The sequence below is a fragment of the Nannospalax galili genome, unplaced genomic scaffold (genome assembly GCF_000622305.1).
Source record: "Nannospalax galili isolate Female #2095 unplaced genomic scaffold, S.galili_v1.0 scaffold743, whole genome shotgun sequence".
NCBI lineage: Eukaryota > Metazoa > Chordata > Mammalia > Rodentia > Spalacidae > Nannospalax > Nannospalax galili.
Window position 1 is genome coordinate 501,083 of NW_008349552.1, and position 12,149 is coordinate 513,231.

At 39.0% G+C, this 12,149-nt stretch overlaps 1 protein-coding gene across 1 annotated transcript in view; it reads left to right on the plus strand.

The window, feature by feature from the left end:
• Window positions 1-12,149, plus strand: part of Cfap44 (cilia and flagella associated protein 44) — a 131,431-nt gene that overhangs the window by 17,189 nt on the left and 102,093 nt on the right. Inside the window, exons 8-14 of the mRNA XM_029570364.1 lie at window positions 1,863-1,977; window positions 5,935-6,099; window positions 7,761-7,916; window positions 8,190-8,237; window positions 8,688-8,787; window positions 9,713-9,807; window positions 11,702-11,911. Of these exons, the coding sequence (XP_029426224.1) occupies window positions 1,863-1,977; window positions 5,935-6,099; window positions 7,761-7,916; window positions 8,190-8,237; window positions 8,688-8,787; window positions 9,713-9,807; window positions 11,702-11,911 (889 nt within the window). The remainder of the gene's footprint in view (window positions 1-1,862; window positions 1,978-5,934; window positions 6,100-7,760; window positions 7,917-8,189; window positions 8,238-8,687; window positions 8,788-9,712; window positions 9,808-11,701; window positions 11,912-12,149) is intronic.

Sequence of the window (12,149 nt, forward strand, 5' to 3'; positions counted from 1 at the left end):
GTAGACTGGATACTGGTTCAAGTCCATCTGGTTGGGCCTCCGTGGCCTCCTTCATCAAGACAACAGTTGACTCACCACAATGACAGGACATTTTGAGAGATACTCATAGTCCCCTGGAACTAGTCGACCTAGGAGGGCAGGAGCAAAAACTGTCCTTTATGTCCCTCTGATCAAATTAGTATAGGCCTCAAATTATGTCTGTTAAACATCCAAGAAGGTTAGTTCCACCAGTCTGGTACTTTTAGTTACTGTGTGTCATGTAGACCAATTGTCTTCATCTTTAGAGCTAGGGTTATCACAACCGTTCCTTTCAAGCAGGGCCTAATCTGGAGCTCATGTCTCTGGCTCCATATTCCATGCTCTTTCCATGTCATACCCTGGTCTGCTTCCAGGATGAAATCTTGGTCTTCTCCATCTTTGTTCCACCCTATCTCATGCATTTGCTGAATAACCTCCCTTCTACAACACCCCAGAACCACTCATAACTTCATTCCCAGAATCTCTTTAAGGGAATGCACCTTTGTCTGTTCAAAATTCCTCTAGTCTCAACTTAAATCTGGTCTTTTATTATTTGCTCACTACAAATACAGAATAATTGAGCAGATTTTTCTGTCATTTATTTATTTATTTTTGTTTTATGTGTATGGGTGTTTTGTCTACATATATGTAAGTGAACCCATGCTGTACAATGCCTGCAGAAGCCAGAAGAGGGCATCAGATTCCCTGGAATTGGAGTTACAGACAGTTGTTAGGTGCTGTGTGGGTGCTGGGAATGGAACCCAGGTCTTGTTGAAGAGCAGCCAGTGCTTTTAACTGCTGAGCCATTGATCCATCCTTCCATCCTGAGCAGATTGTTCTTAAGCAGATCTTTCTTTTCTTTCTTTCTTTCTTTCTTTCTTTCTTTCTTTCTTTCTCCAATCTAGAATTATGTATGTAGGTGAAAATACGCTCCCCCCCTCAAAAATGATAGAAGACTCTTTCTTTCTTTCTTTTTTGAGACAGGGTCTCTCAGTAGCCCCAGCTGGCCTGGAACTCCCTGCATAGACTAGCCTGGACTTGAACTCATAGAGATCTGCCTGCCTCTGCATCCCAAGTGCTGGGACTAAAGGCATGTGCCACCACGCCCAACAAATTTTGGGGGCAATTCCCAAGAAACTCTCTGCTAGATATAGGTTAAAATTTCCCAATTCCTTGATTTAATAAAGTCCATGTTTTCTATGTATTGTATCTTTGGGGAAGGACAGGATTTGGGTAATTAATTTCAGGTATAGTGCCTTAGTAGAAATACTCATGATTTGGGAACCTCCTGCAGCTTTGGAAAGAGATGTTGGTTATTGGTCTTTTGTCTTTGTATTATTAGTTTTTGATACTGTCCGTTATTTAGATAGAGTTTGTTAGGCTAGATACTGTTGTCAACATAGTCTTCATTGTCCTGATTGCTCATTTAAATTTATTAAGAAATATTACTATTAGCAAACGTTTATTGAATGCTAATTGCTAACTTCTTCAATGTTTTATGAGAAAATGAACACAGTGTTTTCAAGAAAATCACTCAGAGACACGTGCATAGTAAATTAGACATTGAATTCTTAATTATATTTAATGTTAATTACTGTAAATTCAAATTTTCACTCATGGTTGGTGACTACGCCACAAATGATACAATTCAAATTCCAGACCTCACAAGCATGGGAAGCTCTTTCATTCAGTGCTGCATCTACATTGCCTGACAGCAGATTCTACATATTAATCAGGTGACTCAATGAAATGCTACGTGATTGCAAATTATGTGTTTGGGTCAGGTTGAAATAAAAACAAAAAACCCTATCGGTATATTTGACCTCTTTCTTTTCTGTTTGCAGGTTCTGGGAAATGGCCCTTACATTCACTGGTCTCAAGCTGCAAGGATCACTGGGTCGATTCGGCAAAACATCCACTAGTGATATAGAAGGCTACACAGAGCTCCCAGATGGGAAGGTGAGAATGTGTGTTGTTCTATGATGAAAAGCTTGTGCATACACGAGAGCATGCTTGTATGGAAATTACTATATGCTCTAAAAAAAACTGTCCACAACAGATATTGTAATTATAAATGTAGTGAACATTTTTAGAATATCAATTGAAATGAAAAAAATCCCTAAAATCATCATAATCCATATGTACATAACATTTCCTGTTTCCTTTTGCTAAATATTATATGCCCATGAAGTTTGTAAGCATTTTCATATATTAGCATAGTGATATGCTTGCTATTTTTAATGATGTCATGGAATTACAATTGTTTATATTAACTTTTCTTTTTGTCTTGATACACCAAGAGGACTTACTGGGTGAAGGTTCTAGTCAATCTTCTGACTTTTGTTTGAGTGTCATTGTTATTCAGGAAGATGGAGTCATTTCTTAACAGCATCTGTATCATTGCAGTTTTAACTTGTCAGTTGATTTTCTAACATTGTTAGTTTATATCTTCCTCTTATAGTGTTTAAGTTACCATTTTGGGGGGCGTTGAACCAAAATGATAGCTAATTAGGATCAACTCCTTTAATATATATTCTATAATATATTCTATTAGAATATATTATGTATTCTTTAATATATTCTATTAGGATAAGTTAGACTGTATTAGTTGTGATTACCTCTCTTATAAGAAAATGCCAACACACAAATATTACTTTGACTCTAAGAAATAAAATTATCTAAGTGATGGAATAGTCTCAATTTAAAAGTATGGTGTATAGGAAGAGATGAAATGCCTTGGGCCACCGCCATCTAGCAGAATCAGTGAGCTCAGGGTTCAGTGAGAGACTCTGCCTCAAAGTTTTAAAAAAGGTGGAAAGGAAGACTGACCTCTGGCCTCCAGGTGCACCTACATACATATGCACATAAGCACATTCATGTATTAGTTATTTTTCCTTGATGTGATAAAATACCATGACTAAAAACAACTTATACTGGAGGACATTTATTTTGGCTTACAGTTCCAGAAGGAGAGGCCATAGTGGTGGAGAAAGCATGGCTGCTGGTGGCTTGATCAGGAAGCTAAGAGATCACATCATCAACCATACACTAAAAGCAGAGAAGGGGAATTGGAAGAGGCAACTCAAAGCCCTCTCCCAGTGACATACTTTCTCCAGCAAGTCCTCACCACCTGGAGTTCATGATCTTCCCAAACAGAATCGCCAGCTGGGTACCAGGCATTTAAATACATGGGCCTATGGGAGCCATTTCTCATTCAAACTGCAGTAAACTCCATCACTCCCATCACACCCCCGCATAAAGCCTTGGGTACTGGTTAAATTGTATTTCCAAATTTATTCAACAGTCTTAAATGAGTCTGTTTTCAAATTGTGAATACTGCATTAAGGTATGATAAAGACCAACAAAACCTTTGTTTTAAACATGATATAAAATACATCTTTGACAGTTCAGTAGAGTTTGTATAGATGTCATGGAGAAAGAATCATTTTAAATGATAGAACCACAAAAGGAATTTTTAGAGTTAGGAATAAATACCAGTTATTTAGAGAGTAGATTGGAATAAGACACGTTGGAAAGAGTGGAAAGTGAGTTGACAAGTGTGATTGGGTCCTAATGTATGAGGCATTTAACAGTCACGCAGAACTTGTGCATGGATGAGTGGGAGATGTAGATGTATTTGGTCATAAAATTCAGGTAGATAGGAGGAAGGGAACTTTGCAATTAAGGTGATGAACAAGGAAGGAAGCTATTAGTGTCGTCTAAATAAAAGAGATGGTGAGGCATCCCTTTCTGGGGACTCGTGGAAGGGAGAAGTAGGTAAGACTGACAATCCAGAATGAAATGCCTTTTGTTTGTCACTTTGGGTGACTTTAATCAGTGAACAACTAATTTCATACAAGTTGAAGTATAATAGCAGTCACTAAAGGCTAGCAAAGGGATGGGGAAGGAGAATAGAGGGAGGTTGGACAATGAGTGCCAAAATACACTTACACAAAACTAAGTTCTAATGTTCCACAGCACCCTGGGTGTCTGGTTCACAGCAATTTCTGGAGTATTTTATAAAGAACTAGAAGACAAGAGTTAAAGTTTCCCATTACAAAGAAATGATAGATGTTTAAGGAAAGTGAAATGTTAATTACTCCAGTTTGATCACTGCACATTATACATACATATATCAACACAGCACAGTGTATCTCACAAATATGAAGTTAGTGTTTGTCAAAGAAAGCACATATTATAAACAAGCAAGTCTAAAGACTCTACTAATGTAAGCTAAGGCCTAGTAACAGATAAAATAGGCAAGTTAGTTAAAATTAGTTAGAAAGACTGAGTTAAAGTCATGAGTTCAGAACTGGAGAGCTGGCTCAGTGATTAAGAGCACTGGCTGCTCTTGCAGAGGACCTAGGTTCAGTTCCCACGTGGTGGCTAACGACCGTCTGTAACTCCAGTTCTAGGGGATCTGATGCCCTCTTTTGATCTCTGTGGGTATTGCATACATGTGGTGCACAAACATATATATAAGCAAAATTCTCATAAACATAAAACAAAAATATATAGATCTTAAAAGAAAATCATCGGGGATTGGAGATGTGGCTAGGCAGTTAAGAGCACTGACTGCTCTTGCAGAGTACCCAGGTTCAGTTCCCAGTACCTACAGGGCAGCTAACTACCATCTGTAACTCCAGTTCCAGGGGATTCATCGCCCTCTTCTGGCCTCCACGGGAATTGCAGGACATGGATGCACTTACATGCAGGAAGAACACTCATACACATAAAACTAAATTAAATAAATAAAAAGTCATAAGATGAGAAGAAAAGAGAAATGCAAATCCCCATAGCACGATGGACAGTTACACCAGCATTTCCCAGTGTGCATCAGTCCTCACAGAAGATACGTGGAAATAAGACTCTCTGAAAGTCAAAGTCCTTTGTATCTAGAGATTCCTCTTGATGATTACCAAGAAATGCAACTGTACTGAAGATTCTCTGGAATTCCAGAGAAAATAAATGCGTTTGTATGTGTTTGTTGGGTTCCCTTAGCCTCTGCCTTCTGAGACAGTGCCTTAGAACAGCAGCTTTGGAGAGTCACGTGCTTGAGCCAGAATCTTGACTCCTCTGGGTAATTTTTGGACAAGTTATTTGTTTTGTGCTGCAGTTTTCTCCTCTGAAAAATGAGGAAAATAATGATCAGAGTTGTTATTGGCCTGTGTTATTCCTCTGTGAGACCGGGAACAAAGCTGTTGCTTCTAGGGAAAATAAAGCACCACATGCACAACTGCTCAGTTGCTGAGGCGTGTAACTAGTGCATATGGCTTTGGGTATCAAATAACAACACAAATAAAGCACTCAAACAATATTTGGCACAAACTCCATCCTCAGTACTTCTTTTTTAGCACCCACTGAGCAGTCTAAGAACCAGTGTTTGATGGCATACATTCTGGGACATGCAATTCAGCATTTAATTCAAAATAGAATAATTGGGTGGGGTGGTTCCAGATGTTATCCATGTTTGAAACTGAGCTGTAATCTGTTCAATTCAGTAATGGCTTTACAACTTACCAAATGTCTAAAAAAATTTGACAGCATTATACTTAGAAAGTGGAATCTCATCTATGAAAGACTTTAAATATCCAATTATGTAGTAATTACACTCCTGAATTATGCCCTTAAGATGTGTACAGAGAAATCTACTTTGAGCATTTGTGAAGAAATTACCAACAACATACAGCCTGATCACAGTGCATAGTGCTAGGAAGAAATACATCAAAACATGGTTGAGTGGCGGTTGTGTCTGTGGTGATTGTTTTTATTTCTGCATTTTCCTTTTGTTCATATTCAAACTTTCTATTTTCATAGCTGTGAAAAGCAACCTTTGAAAATAACTCACCTACTATTTGGAGCAGAAATACATATATTTGTCTGTTTTTATGTTCATTTTTTCTTCACTTCTGCCAGGTGCTCTCGGGTTCGGAATGGGGCAACCTGCTGCTGTGGGAAGGTAGTCTCATCAAGGTGGAGCTCTGCCGTACTGGAATGAAGTGTTGTCACCAAGGTCCCATTAACCAGATAATGCTGGATGAGGGGGAAGTGATCACTGCTGGCTCAGATGGCTGTGTTAGGGTAAGGGTTTTTAATACTTGGGCACCAACACCTGCGTCTAAGACTTCCAGGTCACCGAAGTGGTTTTGTCTGAGTTTTATTTCTCTTAAAGGTCGTTTTATGGAGGCAGTCAAAGGTCATTTATTTCCAAGACTAGCTCAATTTAGATAATGCTTCTCCTGTGGTAAATATTTGCATGCTTGTCAAAATTAATTTGCTAAGTCTTAGCACTTTCTGAAGGCATCTCTTGTTTTTTTGTTTTTTGGGTTTTTTTTTGCCTCAGTTGTTGAAATAAGAGCTTCAGAAAGTGAAAGCCCATACTAGCCAAACAGTGGGCATTTTCTAAGAATTAAAATGCTGAGTATGTGTTATCTTTTACTTAGAATGCCAATTGGAAATGCACTTGGAGGTGTGCTGGTGGGGTGTGGGCATGTGACCCTCCCACCACTGCTGTACTCACCTGTTGCTCTGTCAACAGTGTCCTGCTGAAAGCCTGGAAGAAACTGGAATTTTGCCCCTTAATCTGTAATAGGGAGCAGGAGGCACAGAGGAATGCCACATAGTGACAGCTGAATCAGGAGTCCTTTATTAACCAAAAGGCCGGCAGTCAGCGAGGGGGGCTAATGCCCAAAAGAACTCTCAACAGAGGCAGAGTGGGGTTTATAAAGCTTAAAGCCACAATTACATCATGCCAGAGGCAAAGCCAATAACCATAATTACATCAGATCACCATAGTTACACCAGACTAGGGGCAGGTCAATTAACAAAGGGGCTTTCAGTTAAGAAAAAGTTTCAGTTAAGAAATATAAGTTTCTCAGAATTGCAGAAACAATGGGATCCATGGAGATGCAGGCATATTATTGTATTTATATAACAAATATAAATATTTTAATATAAAATTTGAAATAAAATATATAAAAAAACTCAATGGTCAAACTTTGGATGGTGCTGTAATTACGTCTAGTCATTGTGCATTTTCACTGAGCGAGAAGAAATGACATTTGAGAAAAATGGGGCCTTTTCTGACTTGGAATAAGTAATCCTGGGGCTGGTGAAATGACTTAGTGAGTGTCCTAGTTTGTTCTTCATTGCTGTGACAAAATACTCTGACCAATACCAACTTGGGGAGGAAAGGGTTTATTTATCTTACATCTACCAGGTCACAGTTCATCAAGGAGCCCAGGGTAGGAACTCAGGGCAGGAACCTGGAGGCAGGAGCTGGGGCACAGGCCATGGAGGAATGCTGCTTACTGCCTTGTTCCCTGGCCCTTGCTCAGCTTGCTCTCTTATCCAACACAGGCCCACCTGCCCAGGGGTGGCCCCACCCACATCACTCAACAATCAAGAAAATGCCCCACAGACATGGCCACAGGCCACTCCAATGGAGGCAATTCCCCAATTGAGGCTCCCTCAACCCAGGTGTATCAAGTTGACACTAAAGCTATCCAGCACAGTGAGTAAATATGCTTTCCAGCAAGCCTGACGGCCTGAGTTTGATCCACAGAACCTACATGGTGGAAGGAGAAAACCAACTGCCCCAAGTTGTCTTCTGACCTTCACACACACATGAAATAAGTAAATAAGTAAATAAATAAGATAAATAAATAAATGTAAGAAAACTTAAAAAGGAAAATACATAGAACTGCTGCTTGATTAAAATATTTTCTTATTAATTTTACAAGATATGGGACTTTGAGACAATAGATACTGCTGACATCATAGATGAAACTGGGTTGTTGGAGATTGAACCTATTAATGAGCTTCAAGTAGACAAGAATGTCAACCTCTTCTCAATGATAAAAATGAATGAAGTTGGAAATAACATTTGGTTGGCTCAGGTATGTTGTAGTCTTCTGTTTTGGCTTTTTAACTATTCTTGGACATAGGATTAAAATAGTATAATTGATCATCTGGAATGGAAGCCCACTTCACAGCATTATGGAATTGCTTTGCTTATTGTAGGTTTATGGTCTTTAAATACGTAGCAGTTATTTTAATGTAAGCATGCAATGTCATTGTTGATCCTCATTTTAACTAAATCACAAGAAGAAAAGTTTAAATTTGTGAAAGCTAAAACTGATAAAATATTATTGGCTGTTTGCTTTTTTTAGGATGCCAGTGGGGCCATATGGAAGCTCGACCTGAGTTTTTCAAATATTGTAAGTATGTATCTCATTTTCTCATAAATGCTGTAGTAAAATCTTTTTATTCTTTAAAAGACACTTCATCTTTCTTCACATTAGAGCATTGTTTCCATCAAATAACAAAAGGTCTATCTCATTATACATGAGATTTTTGTTTGCATTTATTTGCACAACGTTTCATTGTGTTGCTGAGTCAGCAGGCAGATAGATCTCATTTTACAGATGAAGGACTGGAAGCTGGCTTTTGAAGGGATTTGTGTGAAATCACACTTTAACTGTAGGGCCAGTACTCCATGTGGTTTTCCTAACTCCCAAGTCCCGTGCTCTTTCTAGCCTATCATGTTTTTTAAAAACTCTATTCAAGTAAAATCACACGTGTTATAGTATCCTATTTGTATTTCTTTAAAATAGACTTTAATTCTGTAATGCTGTCTCTTTGAGATTTGATGTGCTCTTTGTTCTCAGACCCAGGATCCAGAATGTCTCTTTTCTTTCCATTCCGGAGCTATTGAAGCCTTGGCTATTTCTCCTCTCACTTATCTCATGGCTACAACGGCCTTGGACTGTAAGTAGGAACACTGTGTGTGTGTGTGTGTGTGTGTGTGTGTGTGTGTGTGTGTGATGCATGCGTACATGTTCATGTATGTGGGTGTGTGTACACGTATGTTGAGATCAGAGGTTGACATCAGTGTCTTCCTCTATTGCTCTCCACCTTATTTTTTGAGACGGGGTCTCTTACTGAACCTGGAGCTCACCAGTTGGTTAGACTAGCTGGCCAACAAGCTCCAAGAATCTTTCTACCTTCTCAGCTCTGGGGTTACAGGCATGCACCACTATGCCCAGGTTTTTGAAAATTTATTTTGATTTATTTTATTTTATGTGGATGAGTGTATTGCCTGCATGTGTGTAAATGTACTCGTGTCATGCAGTGCCTGTGGAAGATAGAAGAGGGTGTTGGATCCCCTGGAACTAGAGTTATGGACAGTTTCCATGTGGGTACTGAGATTCAAACTAAGGTCTTCTGCAAAAGCAGCCAGTGCCCTTAACCACTGAACCATCTCTCCAGCTGTGTGCCAGCTTTTAGATGGGTGCTGGGGATACAAATACAGGTCCTCTGATTGTATAAAGACACTTTACCAACTGAGCCATTTCCCTACTCCTGTAAGTTCAAACTCTTACAGAAAAAAATTACCAGGCCTTGTTTCATTTTCAAGGTAAATTTTAAAAACCTTCTATTAAAAACATTTGAAATTTTTCTAAAAGGGAAGTCTCTTGAAAACAAGTAAGGTGAGCTATGGAGTGGAAAGTACTGGGATTAGAGGCATGTGTCACCACGCCTGGCACAAATAAAATTTCAAACGGCTGTTGAGCAATCAATTGATTTAGTTACTGCATTTCCTCTTTTGATACCCGACATGTAAAAAGTGAGCCAAGGTTATTTTAAGTGGTAATAAGTTTACGCTTTTTCTTTTAAAACTGTCTTTCTGTAGGCTCTGTTCGCGTCTATGATTTTGCTAGCAGAACTCCTTTGGCCCAGATGAAATTTAAGCGAGGTGGGACTTCACTCACTTGGGTACCGCAAACAGTAAGTTTATTGTTAAAATGCAGTCCTACCAGACGCGTTGGTAAATATGTTGTATTGGTGCTGTTTTGTGGAAACGTAGATATTTTCTGGCTTAGAATTTTAAAGAGTTAAAAGTTAGTTTAAGAATTTTTTAAGTTAGTTTATTTCTAGAACATGGTAGAAACCACCTCATGATCTCACTATTGTGGGTTCATCCTGTTTTTAATGAAAAATCTACTTTATCCCACCTATGGCATAGTAACTTGTCTTCATGAACTTTGTACTTTAGTTGGAGGAAGGCAGAGACAGATAATTAACTAAATGAATAAGTGAAATATGTATTCTGTCAGGTAGTGATAATAGCTATGGCAAAAAAAGGGGGGCAGGGATAGAGAATTCTTCTGGTTATTTACTACTGTAGTCAACTATCCCAGAGTGCAGTTTCAGAAAACAACAGATCTCTAATTTTACTCACATACTCTTTGTGTTGGAATTCAGACAGCTGACACTAGGAGTGAATTGTCTTTGCTCCCCATTGTCTAAGCCTCAGCTGGGAAGTCTTGAGTGGGACTTGGAATAATCCACAGACTTCTTTTTTTTTTTGCATTTAAAAAATTTTTTTTATGTGTATAAGTGTTTTGCCTGCATGTATATAAATGCACCCATGCTGTGCTATGCCTGCAGAGGCCAGAAAAGGGGTGTTGGAACTGGAGTTAAGGACAGCTATTAGCTGCCATGTGGGTGTTGGGAACTGAACCCAGGTCCTCTGGAAGAGCAGCTAGTGCTCTTAACTGATGAGCCATCTCTCCAGACCCTCCACAAATTTCTTGATCACAAGGCTGGCACAGGACTGTTTACCTAAGAGCTTTTCCATGTAACTGGGACTTTAGCTCAATCTGATGGACTTAGGGCAGACACACACGTCTCACAGGAGTGCAGGGTTTCAAGGGCTACTGTTCACATTAGAAACTGATGTTCTTCCAAGACCTAGCCTCATAAGTCAAAATCTCACTTCTATGATATTGCACTTGCTGACGTGGTCACACAGGCACACTCAAACCTGCTCTCCTCATTCTAGAGGAGGGACTTTAAACCTCAGCTTTTCAAAGAAGGCATTCCAAGGAATTTGCAACCATGCATTTTAAATGCCATAGGAATATTTTGTGAGTGATTCATCTTTATTGTTTTGGGTTGAAATCACAGAGAATATGTATCAGGCATGTCATAGATATGGCTTTTCATTACCATTTGGATAAAGACTACCCTTACTATACCTTGCAAGCTATCCTGTGACCTGGTGTCTGCCTATCTCGATCCCCAGCTCCTTGCTTCTGCACTCTAACTGCAATTCTTCCTTGAATTTTGATCTTCATTGACACAAGACCCTTTCACCTCCAGTCTCTAGGTTCTTGTCACACTTTCCTGTGTCTAGTTAATTCTAGCATATCCTTCCAATCTCAGCTCCACCATTCTTCCCTTGGGGAAACCCTCAATCTATATCAGCTTTCTTTGTTACATGTTCTCAGAGGACACATTTATTTCCTTTAGCACCTGTATCAGTTCATGTTCTATATTCATTTATGTGGGAATAGGGGACATTAAACTCTGAAACCAAGAACCCAGTCTATTTATGCTCACCATTAAGTTGCTGGTGATAGGTGCTTAGTATGTGGGAGGCAGAGACTATGTTCATGTTTGCTCACTGAAAATTTGAATTGACATTGTTTGCTCTTCTTGTGGTCTTTAATAGATAAATGCCCTAGAATTGATAGCAGTTGCCATAGCATAGTACAGAGATTTGCAGAGGGGGGCCAGTGTTAAGTTACCCAAGTCTAAATAAAATGTGGAGTTATTTTCTGTGTAGCACAAATTTCTAGAACTAAATTCGGGTCCTGTGCATTTGATTTTTTCCAAGGTCAGCTACTCTGGAGCACAAATAATCGTAGGATTCCAAGATGGTGTTGTTCGGATTCTTGAACTTTATGATTCAAAAGGGTTGACAGTTTTTGCAGGACGAAAGAAAGTTTTAGATGCTGAACTTCACTTGAAGCATGTCTTTAAACCCCATACTGCTGAAGTCACTGCTTTAGCTTATGAGCGTGTTGGAGAAATCCTAGCCACAGGGGTAGGTGCAAGACTTCTTTCTCATTTCCCATTAAAATTTTATGCTTTGCTTCCCTTTTAAATCCACCTGCTTGGTTGTGCCTTATTTACTGAAATCAATTCATATCGTGTTTTAATACTTTTTTTCAGTGTGGTCTGTACACAGTATTTAAAAACTGGTTTTGTAAATTAAATTTTGATGCTTATTTTAATGAATAGAAAAAACTTCAAATTGGGAATCGTGCTAGATATGTTATTCA